Source organism: Muscardinus avellanarius (assembly GCF_963383645.1).
Source record: "Muscardinus avellanarius genome assembly, chromosome: 15".
Classification (NCBI taxonomy): Eukaryota; Metazoa; Chordata; class Mammalia; order Rodentia; family Gliridae; genus Muscardinus; species Muscardinus avellanarius.
In genome coordinates, this window is record NC_137801.1 from 41,268,351 (window position 1) to 41,290,956 (window position 22,606).

General features: G+C 43.0%; 1 protein-coding gene across 1 annotated transcript; it reads left to right on the forward strand.

The window, feature by feature from the left end:
- Nucleotides 1-1,477: 1,477 nt before the first annotated feature.
- EPCAM (epithelial cell adhesion molecule) lies at nt 1,478-19,398 on the forward strand (the record flags this gene model as incomplete). The annotated part of the gene is made up of 9 exons (XM_080711189.1): nt 1,478-1,553; nt 4,659-4,766; nt 5,051-5,291; nt 7,148-7,213; nt 10,708-10,771; nt 11,812-11,913; nt 13,487-13,687; nt 16,026-16,070; nt 19,357-19,398. The coding sequence occupies 9 exons, from the start codon at nt 1,478-1,480 to the stop codon at nt 19,396-19,398; spliced, it is 945 nt and encodes a 314-aa protein (XP_080567315.1).
- Nucleotides 19,399-22,606: the final 3,208 nt, after the last annotated feature.

The following is a 22,606-nucleotide window of genomic DNA, read 5'->3' on the forward strand; positions in this document are numbered from 1 at the left end:
CAGGAGTTAAGGAGATAAAGAACCTCTTTAAAGCAGGTTGTATTATTACAACTAACAAATAGTATTAAAACACCTAATACTTTTAATATTTTTTAAAATTGTGTTGTAATTTGAATTTATTTCCACTGAAATAAATTAGTCCTTTCTTTCTTTCTTTTAGCGGTGCTAATGGAACCCAGGGCCATTTCTACCTCCAAGCTGCACCCTCAGCCCTATTTTTTATTCTTTATCTTGAAACAGGGCCTCACTAAGTAGCCGAGGCTATCTGCGAATTATGATCCTCCTGTCTCAGCCTCCAGAATGCTGAATGCTGGGTTGATTCATTAACTCTGTTCTCTAATATTAATACAATATGGAAGCAATTTCAATTCTCACCATTTAGCTCCTAGAGAACCCTTCCTTATGTCTTCAAGTGTTCTGAAGAGAGCCAGGGAAATTTCTTTTCCTTTTATGTCTCTCTCTCTCTCTCTCTCTCTCTCTCTCTCTCTCTCTCTCTCTCTCTTTGTGGTACTGGGGCAGGGGGGAGGGGGTGGAACCCTGGGGCTTTTCTACCTCTGGGCTATACTCCCAGAACTCTTTTATACTTTATTTGGAAACAGGGTTTCACTAAATTGCTGAGAGCCTGAGTAGCTGAGACTGGCTTCGAACCTGTGCAATCCTCCAGACAGCCTCCCAAACGCTGGCACGCCTGGCCCACGCCCGGCCTACGTCTCATTTCAAAGAAGTATCATTAAACTGCCAGGTAAAGCTCAAAGGTCTTTTTTATTGTGCTTAGGGATAGTTCTCTATTTTTCTTTGTATTCCACTATGGCTTCCAAGTTCCTCTTCGAGTCCCCTCACCCTTTCCCGCGTCCCATAACCGGCTTCAGAGTAGCGCTAGTCGGGGTAAAAGGTCTGAGTATTTCCAAACCTCGGGGGCTTGTAGGGTTGGCCGCCGCGCCGGGCGCCCGGTCTCGCCCTCCTCGCCCCCCTCCCGCGGCGCCCCGCCCCGTCCCCCGCGGTGCCCCTGCCCCATCCCCCCATTCCCTCCTGGCGCAGTTGGCGCAGGTGCGCCTCAGGAAGGGGCGGGGCCGGGCCGGGCCGGGCCGGCAGGTGCAGGTCAGGAAGGGGCGGGACGTCAGGAAGGGGCGGGGCCGGGCCGGGCGGCAGGTGCAGGTCAGGAAGGGGCGGGACGTCAGAAAGGGGCGGGGCCGGGCCGGGCGGCAGGTGCAGGTCAGGAAGGGGAGGGACGTCAGGAAGGGGCGGGGCCGGGCCGGGCCGGCAGGTCCGCGTCGGGAAGGGGCGGGGCGTTGGGAGGGGCGGGGCCGGGCGGCAGGTGCGCGTCGGGAGGGGCGGGGCGTCGGGAGGGGCGGGGCCGGGCGGCAGGTGCGCGCCGCTGGGGGATCGCGCCCAGAGCGCGCAGGCCGTCGGCGAGCTCGCACTGCGCGGTCTGTCCAGCCACTCGGCCCTGCGCCCCTCTTTTCGGCGCGCGCTCAGCATGATGTCCCTCCAGGTCTTCGCGTTCGGGCTCCTGCTCGCCGCGGCGACGGCGGCGGTGGCCGCGGCTCAGGAAGGTGAGGCGGGCCGATGCCGACCTGCCGACTCGGCCAAGGAGACGGTGGGGGCGGAGGGCACGCGCCCGCGGCCGGCGGGGCGCCGCAGTCAGCCGGGCCTGGCGCGCCCCTGGCAGGGCGCAGCCTCGCTCTGCGCGTCTCTCCGGGAAAAGGTCGGGCTCGGGGCTCGGGGCTCGGGGCTCGGGGCTCGGGGCTCGGGGCTCGGGGCTCGGGGCTCGGGGCTCGGGGCGGGACCGAGCCGCCGCGGCCGGCAGCTCTGCGCGCCCACCTCGGGTGGAGCCCATTTGAGACTCCAGAGGAGTAGAGTAGTTGGGGCGGGCGTGCAGCCTCCGCGCGGCTGCTGGCCCGCCATTCCCCCGAGCACCTGCGCCCGGCTGTGGGGCTCCGGCGGGCGCGGATGGCGGTGCGAGGGCCGCTGTGCACCTGCGCCCAGCAGACGGCCCTCTGGAACTTCACAACCAGACCTGTTTTCACTTTTCCAGGAATCCTGTAAGTAATGCCAAGTTTATCGTGGAGAACGGGTGTAATGGCGCACCCTTGTAATCCCAGTACTTGCGAGACTGAGACAGGAGGATCCCAGGTTCTTGGCCAACCTCAGGAATTTAGGCCTCTGCAACTGAGACTCTGAGTCAAAATAAAAAGAACTGGGGGTGCAACTAAGAGGTAGAACGCCCCTGGCTTCAGTGTCCAGTACTACAAAATGAAAACATAAAAAGCAAAAGTTCCATAATCCCACCCTTTAAAAAATCAAATTTAAGCCGGGCATGGTGGCGCACGCTAGTAATCCCCGTGCTTGGGAGGGAGGCGGAAATGGGGGAAATCGCTCTGGTTCAAAGCCAGCCTCTGGCTGAAGAGACCCTGTTTCCAAATAAAAAATATAAAATAGGTCTGAGAGTGTAGCCCGGAGGTTGAAGGGTTTCCAGGAACCCCAGTACCACCAAAAATAAATTTATAATGGGGTATATTATTTTTAATAATTGGGTATATTTTCTTTTAGACATTGTTCTAAGCACGGCCTTAATCCAAACATGTAGGTTTATAGCTGGGCGCGGTAACACAGGCCTGGGAAGTTGAGACAGGACGAAGCCACAGGCCACAGGTTGGCTTCCGGGGCAGTGAATTAGCAACACCCTTTTTCAAAGCAAAAAGAAAAATAAGGGCTGGGGGGTGTGGGGGTTGTAGGTCAGTGGTATAAGGCCCTTGGGTTTAATCCCCAGTAAACACACATAACCTTATCATGTCCCCTCCCTATATCCAGAATTTTCCATTTTCTTTAGTCTTTAAAAAATATGACTTAAAAGGTACCTGAGCAATGTAGAGTGGAAGTTCACACCATGTTGACTATGATAATTTGATTTATTTGTAAGATGGTGCCTATAAGTGGAGAGAATTGGCCAAAGCTCTCTGGATGGGATTTTATACGCTCACTAATGGGGTGGCCTGTGTTTTTCCATTGAACTTTCAAAGTAGTGCAGTTTAAGAGGTGTCTTTTTAGTTTTAATCTTGGGTTAAATAATCTCAATTTACAATTTAAATGGTAAATATGTTATGAAGGACCAATATAAAAATTATTTGATTTGTCATGCTGTCTTGACTGGTAAATGAAGTTAGAATGAACTTGAAGCCAGGTGTGGCAGTGCACCTTGTAATCCCAGTACTTGGGAGGCTGAGGGATGAGATAGCAGGATTGCAGCTAGCTGCAGGATTCTCTGCTAGCTGCCTTAGTGAGGCCCTCTTTTTCTTAGTGAGACCCTGTTTCTCTTTCTCTCTCTCTCTCTCTCTCTCTCTCTCTCTCTCTCTCTCTCTTTTTTTTTTTGGTGGTACTGGGGTTCCTGGAAGCCCTTCTACCTCCGGGCTACACTCCCAGACCTACTTTTTTATATTTTTATTTGGAAACAGGGTCTCAAGCCAGAGAGGCTGGCTTCGAACCTGCACTATCCTCCTGTCTCCGCCTCCCAAGCACGGGGATTACAAGCATGCGCCACCATGCCCGGCAAGACCCTGTTTCAAAATAAAGAATAACAAATAGAGCTGGGGATGTAACTTGGAGATAGAATGCCCTCTGGGCTCAATTCTCCATACTGCCAAAAAAAAAAAAAACACCCAACAACAAACTATTAAACTGACATTAATACCAGAATGGTTGCTGTGTGTCATTTTCAAAATCAGGTACCAGGATTTTATGTAGTTAGGACCCACATAAAAAGATACCCCTATGCCAGGCATGGTGGTGAGCACTTGTAATTTCAATATGGGAGGCTGAGACAGGAGGGTTCTTGTTTGCCGCCCTCCTCAGCTACTTAGGCCTTTCCCAACTTAGTGAGACCCTGTTTCAAAATAAAGAATAAAGCTAAGAAGAGTGGGAGGATCACGGTTTGCGGCCAGCCTCAACAACTTAGTGAGGCTCTCTGTGAGTTAGTGAGACCCTGTTTCAAAATTAAAAAAAAAAAAAAAAACACACAGGGCTGGGGGAGGTAGCTTAGAGGTAGAATGCCCGTGGGTTCCATCCCTAGTACTGAAAAAAAAATCAGGATGGGGGTGTAGCTTGGAGATAGAATGCCCTGGGCTCAATCCCAGTATGCCATTGGGGCATGGTGGTGCATGCCTATAATCCCAGTTCTTAGAAGGCAGAGGCAGGAAGATCACAGGTTTGAAGCCAACTTCAGCAAGTTAGGAGGCTCTCATCAACTTAGACCCTGTCTTAAATAAAAACATAAAGTAGAGCTAAAGGTGTAGCTCTGGGTTAAAATGCTCTTGGGTTCCATTCCCAGAACCAAATAAAATTAATAATAATAATAAAATAATAATAATAATAATAATAATAATAATAATGAAACGAGGGGCTGTGGATGTAGCTCCATGCACGAGGGTCTGAGTTCAATCCCTAGTACTGAAAAAAAGAAAAGGAAAGAGAATACACAGAAATTGGATTACAGGTCTGTGTAATATATGCAAACTTTTAAGTGCCAGCAGTTAGGAAGCACTTAAAAAATTTTAGGACCACTTTGTAAGGGTTCGTGTCCATATAACTTTGGCATTATTGTCAGAATATAATTTAGCAGCGACATCAAAGTTGATAGTTTTGTTGTTTTTGTTTTTCCCTAGAATGTGTATGTGAAAACTATAAGCTGACCACAAGTTGCTTTAAGAACCAAAATGGTGAATGCCAGTGTATTTCCATTGGTACACAAAATACTGTCCTTTGCTCCAAACGTGAGTAAAATATTCCTATTGCCTTTAAACTTTATCTTCATAATAGCTTTTTAATTGATGTGTCTTTAATTGGGAAGAGTTTTATTGGCTCAGATCTGAATCCTGTTATTTTGTCAAAATTATCTCACATCTGGAGCTTCTTATTTTCAGTAAGTAATTAAGTGTGGGAAAATGGAAATATGAAAGAATCTTTGGACAGGGAGTTTAGAGTAAATTAAAAGTATTTTTCCCTGTGCATGTAAAACTATAGTTATTTTTTAGTTTGACAATAAGCTTCTTTTCAGTGGCTTCCAAATGTTTGGTGATGAAGGCAGAAATGAGTTACTCAAAGTCTGGGAGAAGACAGAAACCTGAAGGGGCGATCCAGAACAATGACGGGTTGTATGATCCTGACTGTGATGAGCAAGGGCTCTTCAAAGCCAAGCAGTGCAATGGCACTGCCACCTGCTGGTGTGTGAACACTGCTGGCGTCCGAAGGACTGACAAGGACACTGAAATAACCTGCTCCGAGCGAGTCAGGACCTAGTGAGTGGAGTTGCCAGTGTTATTGTTTTCATGCTTTTCCGATTCATTTAACAAATGTATATTTTAATATCGTAATATGATTTCACTTAAAAGATAGAAGTCTACAGCTATACCATTCTGAACATGCCAGATCTCCTCTGATCTTGGAAGCTAATGCAGGGTCAGGTCTATTTAGTAGTTGGATGGGAGACCACCTGGGAATACTGGTCACTATATACTCTGCTGCTGTGGTGGTACACACCTGTAATCCCAGTCCTTGGAAGGCTCAGATAGGAGTCTCATAGGTTCCAGGCCAACCTCAGGAGTGTAAGGTTAGTCTTGCTTCAAAATAAAAAATAAGCTGGGCATAATGGCTCATGCTTGTAATCCCAGTACTTGGGAGGCTGAGACAGGAGGATTGCAGTTTGTGGACAGGCTCAGCTTCTTAGTGAGGCCCTTTGCAACTGAGAACCTGTTTCAAAAATAAAGAATAAAAAATAGGGCTGGGAGTGCAGCTCGGAGGCAGAATGCCCCTGGATTCCATCTCCAGTACCAAAAAAAAAAAAAAAAAAAATTGGGCTGAAGGCATAGCTTAGAGGAAGAATGGCCCCTGGGTTCCACCCCCAGTACCACACATGCACGAAAAATAAAGTTGAATTAGTGTTAAATGTATATGAATAGCTGAAGCTATTTACACATTTGCTCACTTATTTTAAAAGTGAGATGAGGGCTGGGGATGTAGCTCAGTGGTAAAGGGATTGGCATTTAAGAAATTGCCACTTTAATCCCCAGCATTAAAAGATAAGGCAGTCTGGGGACATTTAATGGGAAGGAGCAAGAGCTCGCTCAAGCTCACGCAGGCTGGAGAGACACTGCTGGACGGGGTCAGAGGCGGGGCACCAGGCTCCACAGCTCTGTGTTCTGGAGCCCAGGGTCATTTTTCTCTGGTTTTCTTTCTGTCCTTTTGTATTTTGTTTTTTTTTTTTTTTTTTTTTTTTTACGGGTCTGGAGATAGAACCCAGGGGCATTTGACCTCCAAGCTATACCCCCTGCCCTATTTTTTATTCTTTATTTTGAAACAGGGTCTTGCTAAGTTGCAGAGGACCTCACTAAGTAGCAGGGATTACAAGCGTGCACCACCATACCCGGCTTTTATTTTTTAAATTAATTTATTTTATTTTTTATGGTACTGGGGATTGAACCCAGGGGTATTCTAGCCTTGAGCTACACTACCAGCCCTATTTTATTTTTATTTTGAAACAAGGTCTCTCTAGGTTGATGAAAGTTTCACTACTTCCTAAGACTGTCCTCAGATCTACAGTCCTCCTGTCTCAGGCCCCCAAGTACTGGGATTACAAGCGAGCATCACTACACCTGGCCTCCTTTGCTTAGCAAGGCCCAACACAGCCAGTCCATCTTTGACATTAGACATTAGGGTCAACATTAGAAAGCATGTTCCTTCTGGGTAGGTTCTACATGAAGCATCAATGGGTGAGGGTGAGAGAGGAAAATATGGGTATACTTAATGCAAAATGCTTGTTCTGTTAACTACTATAATTCCACTGGACAATTTTAGCATTTGCTTATTAAGAAAACAGTATAAGATAGTTATAAACGGTTATAAGATAGTTATAGCCGGGCATGATGGCGCACACTTATAATCCCAGCATTTGGGAGGCTAAGACAGGAGGATAGCCGTTTGTGGACAGCCTCAGCTACTTAGGGAGGTCTTTTGCAACTTAGACCTTGTTTCAAAATAAAGAATAAAAAAATAGGGCAAGGGGGTAGAACTTGGAGGTAGAACGCCCCTGGGTTCCATCCCCAGAACCCCCCCAAAAATAGTTATAAACAGTTGTCACTGTCTTTTTTCTTTATAGCTGGATCATCATTGAACTAAAACACAAAGAAAGAGAAAAACCTTACGATACTCAGAGTTTACAGAAGTAAGTGCAATTGTGTGCATCTTATTAACCAGTTTGCTTCTCACATCTTTCATCTTTTACTGTCCTCTGTCATTAGAAACTAAATGAAGCTAGGCGTGGCTGCATATATCTATAATCCCAGTACTTGGGAACCTGAAACAGGAGGTTGCAGGTTCTTGGACAGCATCAGCAACATAGTGAGACATTCAGCAACCTAGTGAGACCCTGCTTCAAAACAAAAACATTAAATAAAGCTGGGGTATAGCGTATAGGCAGAATGCCTCTGGATTCAATCCCTAATACCAAAAAAAAAAAAGAGAGAGAGAGAGAGAGAGAGAGAAACACATTTGTAATTTCACATTTGTAATCCTAGAACTTGGAAGGCTGAGACAGGAGAATCACAGGTTTGTGATCAGCTTCAGCGATTTATTGAGACCCTTAGCAATTTAGTGTGACTGTGTCAAAATAAAAAATAAAATAGGGCTGAGGATGTAGCCCAGATGTAGAATTCCTTGGGTTGAAGTCTCAGTAAACACACACACACACACACACACACACACACACTACCCCTCAAAAGAAAAACTAAATACTAAATGCCTTTTCTTATTTCTCTGAAACAGTTTTGTTGGCTTTTTTTTTTTTTTTCATACTGAGAATGGAACCCAGGAACTTTCTACCTCCAGGCTATACCCGCAGACCTGTTTTATTTTTTATTTTTTATTTGGAAACAGGGTCTCACTAAGTTACTGAGAGCCTCACAAGTTGCTGAGGCTGGCTTTGAACCTGTGATCCTGTCTCAGCCTCCCAAGAGCTGGAATTACAAGTGTGCACCACCATGCCCAGCTGAATAGTTTTTGAAATAGTCGTAATAAGAGTACAGTGAGTGTTTTATTCCCCTCACTGAGATTCACTAATGTTTTGCCACATCATCCTTTTGTTTGTGTTTGTACTTTTTTGTGTTTGTGGTACTAGGGGTGGAACCCATGGGCTTTTCTACCCCCAGGCTATATTCCCAGACCTATTTTATACTTTATTTGGAAACAGAGTCTCACTAAGTTGCTGAGAGCCTCACTAAGTACCTGAGGCTGGCTTTGAACCTGCACGATCCTCTTGTCTCAGCCTCCCAAGACCTGGGATTACCAGCATGCACCACCACACCGGCGTTTGTTTGCACTTTATATCTCTACATGAATAAACACGGTTCCTAGAACCACTTCTAAGCACTTTAGTGTTTTTTGTGGGGGGGGGGCACTTGAGGTTACCCAGGGGCATTCTACCTTCAAGCTACATTTCTGCTACATTCCCAGCCCTATTTTCTTTTTAATTTGGAAATGGTCTTGAGAAACTGATGAAAGTCTCCCTAGTAGCTGAGACTGTCCTCAAACCTGCGATCTTCCTATCTCAACCTCCCAAGTACTAGGATTACAAAGGTATGCCACTACGCCCAGCTCAGTATATATTTCCCTAAGAGCAAAGGCATTGTTTTATATAACCACTGTACAATGATCGAATTCAGAAAGTCTACCATAATCATGTCAACCGTGTCTTTTGGAGCAAAATTTTACCCTTGGATTAAGGATCCAATCCAAGGTTACGTATGATGTTAATGATTTTTTAGTGTCTCTTTTATTTATTTTGTGGTACTGGGAATTTAACCTAGGGCCTCTGTATGCTATGCAAATGCTCTAGTACTGAGCTACATTCCCACCCCTCCCTCCCCCCCCCTCTCTTTTTCTAGTACTGGGGATGGAACCCAAGGGCATTCTACCTCCGAGCTACACTTCCAGTCCTATTTTTTACTCTTTATTTTGAAATATGGTCTTACTAAATTGCGGAGAGCCTCACTAAGTAGCTGCAGCTGGCCACGAACCTGCGCTCCTTCTGTCTCCGCTTCCCAAGTACTGAGATTACAAGCATGTGCCACCAAGCCAGGTTCCCACCTCTCTTTTTATTTATTTATTGGTCCTGGGGATTGAACCCAAGGGAGTTCTAACCCTGAGCTATATCCCCAGTCCTATTTTATTTTATTTTATCTACAAACATGGTCTCACTAAGTTAGCATGAGCTGGCTTGAACCTGTGATCCTCCTGTCACAGCCTTTCAAGTATAGGGATAAGTCTACTTTGGGGGATCTTACTTTGTTTTGCAGTGATGAGTATTGAACCCAGGACTTGCATGTTCTAAGCAAATGCTCTATCCCTGAGCTATCCCTAGTCTGGCATTGACAGGTTTGTTTGTTTGTTTGTTTGTTTGTTTGTTTTTTCAGTACTAGGAATGGGACCCAGAGGCATTCTACCTCTGAGCTATACCCCCAGCCCTATTTTTTATTCTTCATTTAGAAACAGGGTCTCACTTAGTTGCAGAGAGCCTAAGAAGCTGAGGTTGTCCGCAAACCGCAATCCTCCTGTGTCAGCCTCCCAAATGCTGGGATTACAAGTGTGTGCCACCACGCCCAACTTGGCATTGACAGTTTTTGTTTATTTATTTTTGGTTTTTGTTTTTTTGTGGTACTTGGGGTAGAACCCAGGGGCTTTTCTACCTCTGGGCTATACTCCCAGACCTATTTTATACTTTATTTGGAAACAGGATATCGCTACTAAGTTGCTGAGAGCCTCACTAAGTAGCTGAGGCTGGCTTTGAACCTGTGGGATCCTCTTATCTCAGCCTCCCAAGGGCTGGGATTACAAGCATGTGCCACCATCCCCGGCTGGCATTGACAAGTTTTGAAGAGCATGGACAGCTATTTTATAAATGTCTCTCAAACTTGGAATTATTTGATGTTTCCATGGTACTGGGGATTGAACCCAGGGACATTCTACCTCCAAGTTATACCCCAGCCCTATTTTATATTACTCATTTTGAACAGGGTCTCATTAAATTCCGGAGGGCCTCATTAAGTAGCTGAGGCTTGTCAAATGAAGTAAGTGTAATCTCAGATATCATTACTATATTTTAAAATCAGGCGATGGAAATATCACCTGCATTCTGTCATTTGTCAGATTTACAGTATTTTTTTTTCTTTTAACTTTTAGCATTAAATAAAAATAAAATGGGGGGAAAAAAGTAGCTGAGGCTGGCCATGAACCTGCTATCCTCCTGTCTTAGCCTCCCAAATACTGGGATTACAAGTGTGCACCACCATGCCCAGCTCCATTTTTATTTTTTATTTTGAAACAGGTTCTCTGTAAGTTGCTGTACACTGGCTTTGAACCTTTGACTCTCCTATATCAGCTTCCCAAGTACTGGAATTATAGGAATATGTACTGTACCTGGTTTCTGGGCAGATACTTGGAGACTGTTTACATGTTCTATTTGAATTGGCACTCAATTATTTGGTATTAATGGATGATGCTAGCCTGAACAAATTAACTATTATGATAGTCACAAATGGCATAAAATGTTAACAACTTGGTTAATAAGTGTAGAGCTTGAGCTATCTCTTATTTAAAAAGCAGAACTGCTTATTATGGTAGTATACAACTTTTTCTTTAACATAGATTTTTAATTATTTACAGTGCACTTACGGAGATGATCACCACTCGTTATCAGCTGAATCCAAAATATATCACAAGTATTCTGGTATGACATTTTGGTAATTGAGTTTTAGCAGAATGTTGGTAGAAGACTATAATTTGGGTATAAGGGCAGCCAGTGATTTTATTTATTTATTTATTTATTTATTTATTTATTTATTTATTTTTGTGGGTCTGGGGATGGAACCCAGAGGCATTTGACCTCCAAGCTACACACCCTGCCCAATTTTTTATTCTTGATTTTGAAACAGGGTCTCACTGAGTTGCGGAGGGCCTCACTAAGTAGCTGAGGCTATCCGCGAACCACGATCCTCAGGTCTCAGCCTCCCAAATGCTGGGATTACAAGCGTGTGCCACCACACCCGGCTCAGCCAGTGATTTTAGTAACAGTCCTGGAACTTAATGTGAAAGTCCTAATGTTTTCCTTGATAGTTTTTGAAAACCAGTTTTGCTGTCTTATTTCCTTGGATGGATTTTTCTTGTTATTACCCAATACTTCATATTCTTTTTTTTTTTTTTTTTTTGCAGTACTGGGGATGGAACCCAGCGGCATTCTACCTCCAAGCTACACCCTCATTCCTATATTTTAGTCTTTTTTATTTATTTATTTATATTTGTGTGTGTGTGTGTGTGTGTGTGTGTGTGTGTGTGTGTGTGTGTTGGAGTCTGGGGATGGAATCCAGGGGCATTCGACCTCCAAGCTACACCCCTGCCCTATTATTTTTATTCTTTATTTTGAAACAAGGTCTCACTAAGTTGCGGAAGGCCTCACTAAATAGCTGAGGCTGTCTGCAAACCGCGATCCTCCAGTCTCAGCCTCCCGAATACTGGGATTACAAGCATGTGCCACCACACCGGCTAGTCTTTTTATTTTTGAAACAGGGTCTCACTGAGTTGTGAAGCGCCTCACTAAGTAGCTGAGGCTGTCCGTGAACCACAATCTTCCGGTCTCAGCCTCCTGAATGCTGGGATTACAGGAATGTACCACAGTGCCTGCCAGCTAATACTGCATATTCTTTTGAACAGTATTTCATATTACTTGGATTACATTAATATTAATTTGTATTTTTGTATTATTTCCACTAGTATGAGGATAATATTATCACTATTGATCTGAAGCAAAATTCTTCTGAGAAAACTCAGAATGATGTGGACATAGCTGATGTGGCTTATTATTTCGAAAAAGATGTAAGTATAAACTTCCTTATTTTATGTGTTCAGAAATGTAACATATTCGTGTCTCCATGGATTCAAGATCTTTCATAACCTTTTTCTCCAAATATATATCAGCTATATATCTTTAAGTAGATCTTTTGCTGCATTTAAACTTGTCCTCCCTGTCCCTTATATACATCTTTTTTATTTTCTACTGGGGATGGAACCCAGGGACATTTTATTTTTGAGCTACACCTCCAGCCTTGTTCTTTATTTTTTATTTTGAAACAGGATCTCACTGAGTTGCGGAGGGCCTCACTAAGTAGCTGAGGCTGTCCACGAACCACAGTCCTTCTGTCTCAGCCTTCCTAATGCTGGGATTACAAGCGTGCACCACCATGTGCGGCTTTTTTTTTGTTTTGTTTTTATGTAGTTTATCAAATTGTTCTTCCTACAATATCATCTGCTTTTTTTTTTCTTTCTTTTTTTCCTTTTTTCCTTTTTTTTTTTTTTTTTTTTTGCTGTTGGTATTGGGATTGAACCAGGGGTGTTCTACCTTGGTGCTACATCCGAAGTACTGTTTTATTTTTATTTGAAGCAGAATCTTGCTAAGTTGCTGAGACTGGGCTCAAACTTCCTGTCTTGGCCTCCCAAGTACTGGGATTATAAGTGTGTACCACCATGCCGCCTGGCTTCTTCTTTCTTATAATTAGTATTTATTAGTCTTGATAATTACTTTGTGTGTTTATTCTTTCTCTGTTATACTAATAATTTACATGGATAAGAATCTACATTTTTAAAAAAATTATGTAACTAGTGTGATTAAAATATTGTTCAAACTTTAATACAACTGGGCGTGGTGGCACACTCCTGTGATTCCCGAACGTAGGAGGCTGAGACAGAGGACCATAGGTTCAAAGATAGCCTCAGCAACTCAGCGAGGCTTTCAGTAACTTAGTGAGACCATTTCCAATATAAAATAGGGATGGGGGTATAGCCCACAGGTAGAATGCCCCCAGATTCAATTCCCAGCACCACAAAACAAAATATACATTATAGTGAGGTATTTCTGTTGAAATCTAAGATTTGCTTTAAATTAATCTGGCTAGAGTGGGGAGCAGAGAGATAGAAGGAAGAATACATGAAATGAGCCAGGAGTGGTGGCGTACTCTTGTAATCCCAGCATTTGGGAGGCTGAGACAGGAGGATCCGGGTTCATGGATGCCTCAGCTATTTAGCAAGGCCCTTTGTAACTCAGTGAGACACTGTTTCCAAATAGGAATAAAAAATAGGGCTAGGGCAGGGAGCTCAGAGGAAGAATGCCCTGGGTTCCATCCTCAGTACCAGAAAGAAAAAAAAAAGATGAAATAAGATTGGCGATGTGTTGTTATCTTTGAATCTGTAGAATCTCTATATTAGGTTTGTGGGCTTTATAATACTATTTCTGATCTTGTATATGTTTGAAATTTCCTCTAAAGGTCTCAGTGCATCAGATCTTTATTACCAAAACCAGGAAAATTATTGATAGCAGTTCTTTTGGCATATAATTTTGGTGGCCACAATTGGTTTTCTAAATTTTTTTTTTTTTTTTTACTTCTTAATACAGGTTAAAGGGGAATCCTTGTTCCAGTCTACAAAAACAGACCTGAAAGTAAATGGGGAACAACTGGATCTGGATCCTGGTGAAACATTAATTTACTATGTTGATGAAAAAGCACCAGAATTTTCAATGCAGGGCCTAAAAGCTGGTATTATTGCTGTCATTGTGGTTGTGGCAATAGCAATGATTGCTGGAATTGTTGTGCTGGTGAGTACAGTACAAAACAAGTAAAATTTAAGTATATGTGCTTAAAGATACATTCTTTTTTGTTGTTTTGTTGTTTTTTTCTTTTTGGTACTGGTGATGGAATCCAGCAGCATTCTACCTCCAAGCTATACCCATTGCCCTGTTTTTTATTCTTTATTTTGAAACATGGTCTCAGCCAGGTGTGGTGGCGCACGCTTGTAATCCCAGCATTTGGGAGGCAGAAAACAGAGGATCATGGTTTGTGGACAGCCTCAGCTACCTAGTGAGGCCCTTCGCAACTCAGTGAGACCCTGTTTCAAAAATAAAAAGACTAAAAAATAGGGCTGGGGGTATAATTTGTAGATAGAATGCCCCTAGGTTCCATCCCCAGTACAACCAAAAAAAGAAAGAAAATGAAAGAGAGAGGGGGGGAGGGAGGAGGAAGGAAAGAAGGGTTTCACTACTTTGCAAAGGGCCTCACTAAGTATCTGAGGCTGGCAGCAAACTGCAGTCTTCCTGTCTTAGCCTCCCAAATGGGGTTTACAAGGGTGTGCCACCATGCCGGCCTTAAAGATATATTTTTAAATGGTGGTACATGCCTGTAATTCCATTACTTTGGAAGCTGAGACAGGAGGATCTCAGGTTCAAGACAGCCTCAACAAGTAGTGGGACTCTCCTCAACCTAGTGAGAACCTGTTTCAAAATAAAAATAAAATAGGACTATGGGTAAAGCTTGGAGGTAGAATGCCTGCAGGCTTAATCCTCAGTGCCACGCACACATGCAAAAAAATCCAGCCTTGGCAATTTAGTGAGGCCCCCTGCAACTTAGTGCAACCTAATTTCCAAATTAAAAAAATAGAGCTGACAGTATAGCTTGAGATAGAATGTCCTCTCGGGTTCAATCACCATTACCACACACAGGAAAAAAAAAAAAGAAAAGACAAGTCAGTGGTAGGCAGAAAAAAATGTTCATGAAATAAAATAAAAGTAGATATTATGTATAATAGACAAGGAGTTCTTTCAAATTGATGAGACCAACAGAAAATATGGCAACAAAGAGGACACATGCAAAGTTATGTATGTGGCACTGCTTGTGATCATGAGCCTGAAAACAACCTGAGTGCATGTAGATGAGTAAATAGTGTGTCCATGCCATGGAGTGTTTTGAATGCCTTCGGTCTCTTTTGATTTGGAAACATTCCTGTGATGTAGATACAGGCTGTTTAAAGATGGATTGACATTTTATGGTCCCATTTTTAGATCCCCCCAAGTTTTTATGCATCTGTTTTGTTTTAGTATGGAAAAAGAATGCACACAAGACTGTTAAATTGCATTAAAGATTATTCATGCTTAGTGTGGTGATGTATGCCTGTAATCTGAGTACTTGAGAGGCTGAGACAGGAGAGCCGTAGCAAGTAGTGAGATAGACTCTCATCAACCTAGTGTAGTGAGACGTATTTCAAAATAAAAATAAGGCTGGGGTTGTAACTTGGAGGTAAAATGCCCCTTGGTTCAATCTCTATACTACCAAAAGAAAATAATCTTTTTTTAGTTGGTTTCAATGGTTATGGTAGGGTTATTTTAGATTAGTACTGAGGTGTTTTTTTGGTTTTGTTTGTTTGTTTTTTGTTTTTGCGGTACTGGGGGTGGAACCCAAGGGCATTCTACCTCCGAGCTATACATATAGCCCAACTTTTTAAAAATTCTTTATTTTGAAACAGGGTCTCACTGAGTTGCGAAGGACCTCACTAAGTAGCTGAGGCTGTCCACCAACCGCAATCCTCCTGCCTCAGCCTCTCAAATGCTGGGATTACAAGCATGCGCCACCACAACCAGCCCCCAGCCTTATTTTTATCCTTTATTTTTGAAACTGAGTCTCATGGAGTTGCAAAGGGCCTCACTAAATAGCTGAGGCTGTCCACAAACCGCGATCCTCCTGTCTCAGCCTCCCAAATGCAGGGATTACAAGTATGTACCACCATGCCTGGCTTAACAAACATGTTTATAGGTAGATTTTTAAATTATGCAGATGAGAATTACGTATATTATGTACATATATGTCAAATATTCAATTGATTTTGTATTTTTGTGGTACTGGGGATTGAACCCAGGGGCATTCTACCTCCAAGCTCTACCCCCAGCCCTATTTTGTATTCTTTATTTTTTAAACTGTCTCATTAGGTTGCAGAAGGCCTAAGTAGCTGAAGCTGGCTCTGAACCTGCAACCCTCCTGTCTCAGCCTCTTAAGTACTGGGATTACAAGTGCGTGCCACCACACCCAGTTTATATGTCAATTTAGACTAACATTTTGGTTTAAGTGATAGTTCTAAAGTAGTAATCTTTTTTTTCTTCCATTCAGGTTATTTCCAGAAAGAAGAAAACAACAAAGTATGAGAAGGCTGAGGTAAATGGATTGCTTTTGTATTTAACATGAGCCTGTTAGTCTCTTATTGCTAGTTATACCTGTGCTTTTCTAGACATTGACAGATCTCTGTTACCCCGAAGTCTCTTTACACTATTGTCCTTAGAAGCTGAGTGTGGTGGTGCATGCTTTAATCCCAGTACTTGGGAGGCTGTGACAAAAGGATCACAGGTTCAAAGCCACCTTCAGCAACTTAGCAAGGCTCTCTGCAGCCTAGTGACACCCTGTTTCCAAGTTGAAAATTAAACCAGGATGGGGGTGTAGCTTGGAGTTAGAATGCCTCTGGATTCAATCTCCAGTACCACAAAAACAAAACATGATAGTCTTTAGGGTCTTAGGGACAGTCTTAGTTAGACTGAGCTCTTATCTGAGTACATGAGCTCCACCTTATTGAATTCTGCATCATAAGTGTCAACATTTAGAGGACTCTTTTAAAGCCATACTCTACTAGTAGAGTCACATTAAGAAACTCTGTGGCTAATGACCTGATTCATTGTCTCTTTTCAAGTAAATATTAAGATAAATTTGGTTTGTCATAGTAAATGTTACATATACCTATTACTCATATTAGTGTAAAGTCAGTGTCAGATTGGGTTTTTCATTCACTTGAAACTGTATGAGAACACATTTGTCTCTGAACTCTATCAGTAATATTTTCTACATACTCATCGATTTTTGTCTATCTGTATGTATTTGTAATTGTATATGTGTTGCTTATCTATGAGAACCAGAAAGTCCTAACATTTTCTTTCAGTTCCATAGGAGATTATCTGGCTTATCTGGTTTGGTGGCTGTAAGCCTAGGAGATTACCCCTAAAACTGACTTGTAACTTCAAAATAATGATGTAGAACTTACCTAAAAGCAATATAGACCTGGGTTTGACTGCTTATTAGCTAGGCGAGTAATATAATTTCTTTAAACCTCCATGTTTTCTTACATACAAAAATGGAGATAATAGTATGGACTTGTAAGGATTAAACACAATGTTCTGAATGTAAAGTGTTGGTCCTATGCTTGCCACATAGTGACAAGTTTGCCCATAATAGTGGTCATTGTTGTTTCAGTTCTGCCTATAACTAATTATGTGCTCTGGGATAGGTTTCTTAGTTCTGAACTTCAATTTCCTCACCTATAAAATAAAAGATTGATAGTAGAAAATGAATTGATCCTTCCTAACTATATGAAAATAGTGTATATTTAGTAAAAGTTTTAACTGTTCCTTTATTTTTTTTTTTCCCTTGTTGGTACTCGATACTGTCAGGGTCATTCTACTTTCTCTTTCCTCCTTCTCCTCTCCTCTCCTCTCCTCTCCTCTCCTCTCCTCTCCTCTCCTCTCCTCTCCTCTCCTCTCCTCTTCTCTTCTCTTCTCTCTCTCTCTCTCTCTCTCTCTCTCTCTCTCTCTCTCTCTCTCTCTTTGTACTAAGGATCCAAGGTACTCCACCAGCCCACCAGCCTGATTTTATTTTTTATTTGGAAACTGGGTCTCACTAGGTTGTTGAGAGGCTCACTAAGTAGCCGGGGCTGGCTTTGAGCCTGCGGTACTCCTGCCTCAGCCTCCCAAATACTGGGATTACTAGCATTTGCTATCATTCTCAGCTTGTCATTCTACTTCTGAACTATACCCCAAGCTCTTTAAAGAAAAATTTATTTTGGCCAGGCATGATGATGCACATCTGTAATCCCAGTTCTTGGGAGGCCTCAGAAACTTAACAAGGCTCTCAGCAACCCAGTAAGGCCCTGTTTTCAAATAAGAAATAAAAAACTGAACAGGGGTTGGGGGATAGCTTGGAGGTACAGTGCCTCTGAGTGCAATCCCCTGCACTAAATAAATAAATGAAATAGGGCTCTGGGTGTAGCTCGGAGGTAGAACTCCTCTGGCTTCAATTCCCAGTACTGCAAAAATCGAAGAACCTATTTTCAAGTGACCCATGCCTGTAATCCCAGTACTTGGTAGGTTGAGATAGGAGAATTTCATATTTGCAGCCAGCCTCGGCAATTTAGTGATGCCCTCTGCAACTTAGTTTGACCTTGTTCTAAAACAAAAAGAAAATAGGGCTAGGGTTGTAATTCAGAGGTAGAATGCCCCTGGGTTCAATTCCTAGTACCATACACAAAACAAAGACACCATATTTTCAGGCTGAGCACAGTGGAGCATGCCTATAATCCCAGTATTTGGAAGACTAACACACAAGAGGATCACAGGTTCAAAAACAGCTTCAGCAACTTGGAGACATGGGCTGGGAGTGTAACGTCTAAGTAGAATGCCCTGTATCCCTAGTACCAAAAAAAATTTTTTTTCAGAATGAGCAAAAGATTGAAATTATTATTATTATTATTTTTGGTGGTACTGGGGGTGGAACCTGAAAGGACCAAGTTTGACCACACCAGAGACCACCTTGTAGCCAAGAGATTTATTGGAGGGGCTGGTATGAAAGGCATAAAGGGAGAGAGAGAGAGAGAGAGACAGACAGACAGACAGAGACAGAGGGGGAGAGAGAGAAAGAAGAATCCAGGAAGAGAGGGAGCATGTGCTGGGATCAGGGTTATATAGGGGCTTGGGGTTATAGATTGGGGGCTCATAGGTTAGGAGAAATGCCCTTTGAACTAATTGGCTAGAGTCCCATGGAAGGGGGCGTGTGGCCAGGTAATTGACTCGGGGTGAGTGGGGAATGTCCCTTTCACTGATTGGCCAAGGGCACTAGGAGGGGGCAGGTCTCCCAGGTAAGTGATCAGGTATGGTCAGAGGGAGATGGTAGCTTAACAGGTCAGACCAGGGCATTTCAGGAAACTTAGCTTATTGGGGGGGGGGGGAGGTGTTCTGAAATAAGAACCTAATAAATCTAACAGAACCCAGAGACTTTCTACCTCCAGGCTATACTCTCAGACCTATTTTATATTTTATTTGGAAACAGGGTCTCACTAAGTTGCTTAGAGCCTCACTAAGTGGCTGAGGCTGGCTTTGAACCTGCGATCCTCCTGTCTCAGCCTCCCAAGCGCAGGGATTACAAGTGCGCGCCACCACGCCCGGCTTATTATTATTATTTTTATTTTGCAGTATTGGGGATTGAACCCAGGGGCATTCTATCTCTGAGCTAAACTCCAGCCCTATTTTTTATTCTTTAGAGTCTCACTAAGTAGCTGAGGCTGGCCATGAACCTGCAATCTTCCTGTCTCAGCCTCTCAAATACTGGCATTACAAGCATGTACCACCATGCCAACTCTGAAATTATTTTAAATTTTCTTCTCTACTTTTCCCTTCTGTTTCAGATAAAAGAGATGGGTGAGATGCATAGGGAACTCAATGCATAATTACTATAATTTGAAGATTACAAGAATGGAAGTTAATAAATGAACTCAGATTACAACTGTATGAAGATGGGACAGAAAAGACCTTTGAAGATTACTGTTTTGTGAAACATATTAGTGATCATGAAACCTGTAGTCACAATATAAGCAGCTTTAAATTGGCATACCAATCTTAAAATTTGACCAGTGTCTTATATCTGCAAATTCATATAAAACCCAGAATTTGGGCTGGATAAAACTATTCATGCACAATATTGACATAATATGCCATACATATACTGTCACAGTTGGAGTTTGAATGATCACTGTCTCATTTGTTTGTGATTGAGAGCTGCCTTTCTATTTACTTTGAGTCTTGTACATATAAACTTTTTTTATGAAGTGTGAAATAAAACATTTTTAAACTGAGTTTTCTAATGTTGCTTGGATCAAATTTCCTAATATACACATCAGATAAAAAATGCTGTAGCTGGGGGTGTAGCTCAGTGCTCAGTAGTAGAGTACATACTCAGCATGGCAGAAGCTGTGGGTTCAATCCCCAGCACCAAAAAAAAAAAAAGAGAAAAGCTTAGAACATGAACTATAAATTAGTTTTGCAAGAGTATTGTATACATAATATAAAACATAGCTTATAGAACTTCTACTTAGAAAAAAATTCTATTGTTAATCGATTTAAGATTCTGTTTTTGGTCACACTTGAACCTTGAGGCTGGAGAGAGTTGTGAACTGTGAATTCCATGGTTAAGAGTAAGGCTTCGTACACTGCTTTGTCATTATCTTATATAATAAACAATTAGGGTACAAATGCATTTCTTTCCATTATCTAGAAAGGTTGCCATGGCCGGGCGTGGTGGCGCACGCTTGTAATCCCCGCGCTTGGGAGGCAGAGACAGGAGGATCGCGCAGGTTCGAAGCTAGCCGCGCGCTGGCTTAGGAGACCCTGTTTCCAAATAAAAATGTAAAAATAGGTCTGGGAGTGTAGCCCGGAGATAGAAGGGCTTCCAGGAACCCCAGTACCACCAAAAATAATAAATAAATAGAAAGGTTGCCATGAAGTGAAAGCATATTGAAATATTTTACTTTTTGTGTGTGTGTGGTACTGGGGGTGGAACCCAGGGCCTTTTTCTACCTCCGGGTTATACTCCCAGACCTATTTTATACTTTATTTGGAAACAGGGTCTCACTAAGTTGCTGAAAGCCTCACTAAGTAGCTGCGGCTTGCTTTGAACCTGTGCAATCCTCCTGTCTCAGCCTCCCAAGTGCTGGGATTACAAGCATGCGTCACCATGCTCAGCTTTTTTTTTTTTTTTTGGTGGTACTGGGGTTCCTGGAAGCCCCTCTATCTCCGGGCTACTACCCCAGACCTATTTTATATTTTGAAACAGGGTCTCTTAAGCCAGCACAGCTAGCTTTGAACCTACGTGATCCACCTCCCAAGCATGGGGATTACAAGCATCTGTGTCACCATGCTCGGCTTTTTTTTTTTTTAACAGTACTGGGTATCAAACCCAGGGTTTTGCTAGGCAAGCACTATAACTATACCCCCAGCCTACTCTTTACGGGGAGAGGAAGAAGGCTGTATTGGGAGTTGACTCCCGGGGTACTCTTATCACTGAGCTACTCTCCAGCACTTTGTAGTTTTTTATTTTGAGACAGGGTCTTCCTAAATTGCTGAGGCTGTCTTTGAATATGTGATCTTCTAGTCTTAGCCTCCCCAAGTACTGGAATTATAGGCATGTGCCACCATACCCTACTTTATTTTACTTTAGCAAAGGATCTTACGAAGTTCATCTGACTGGCCTGGAATTTGTGATCCTCCTGCCTTTGCCTCCTGAGTAGCTGGGATTATAGACCTGCACTACCTTGGCTTTCCACCCTGTGTGTGTGTGTGTGTGTGTGTGTGTGTGTGTGTGTGTGTACTGGAGATTGAACCCAAGGGCGTATATGTGTGTTACTGGAGATTGATTGAACCCAAGAGCATTTTACCTCCAAGCTCCCAGCCCTATTTTATTTATATGTGTATGTGTGTGTGTGGGGGGGTTTCTAGGGATGGAACCCATGGGCTTTCTACCCCCAAGCTATACTTCAAGAACTATTTTGTATTTTATTTGGAAACAGGGTCTCATGAAGTTGCTGAAAGCCTAAGTAGCTGAGGCTGGCTTAGAACCTGCACAATTTCTCCTGTCTCAGCCTCCCAAGTGCTGGGATTATAAGCATGTGCCACCACGCCCAGCTCTTTATTATATATTTTGAAACAGGATCTTACCAGTTGCTAGGTTGGCCATGAACCTGTGATCCTCCTGTTTCAGTCTTCCAAGTATTGGAATTATGGGCATGTGCAACTATACCCAGTTTACCACCTTGGTTTTGATAGTGCCTCTAATCCCAGTACTTGGGAGGCTAAATCAGGAGGATCTGACAGGTTTGACGTGAAAACCAGCAATTAATTAATTTTGGGGTATTGAGGATGGAATCCAGGGGCATTCTACCTCCAAGCTGCACTCACAGCCCTATTTTTTAGTCTTTTTGAAACGGCTTGAGTTGTGACGGGCCTCACCAAGTAGCTGAGGCTGGCCGTGAACCTGGATCCTCCTGTCTCAGCCTCCTGAATGCTGAGATTACAAGCATACTCCAGCAGACCTAGCTAACACCAGCAATTTCGTGAGAGACCTTCAGCAACTTAGTGAGACTCTGTATTTTTGTTTTGTTTTTTGGTGGTACTGGGGTTCCTGGAAACCCTTCTACCTCCGGGCTACTCTCCCAGACCTTTTTTTAATATATATATATATATATATATATATATATATATATATATATATATATATATATATATTCTTTTTATTTGGAAACAGGGTCTCTTAAGCCAGCAAGTTGGCTTCGAACCTGTGCAATCCTCCTGTCTCCGCCTCCCAAGCGCGGGGATTACAAGCATTCGCCACCACGCCCGGCTGTGAGACTGTGTTTAATAATAAAAAGTAAAAAACGGTCTGGGGCTGTAGCCCCATCATAGAACTTCACTGGGTTCAGTCGGCCAGGTATGGTGGTATATAGTAGATTTCTCCTGGGGACTGAACAAATTTCCCCAAAATTACCTGTGATTTTTACCCCTTCTGTTGTAGGCAGAGTTCTAGGATGGGCCCCAAGATTTCCTGTTCCTGCCATGTATAATCCACTCCCCTTAAGTGTGGCAGGCCTTAAAAATATGGACAAT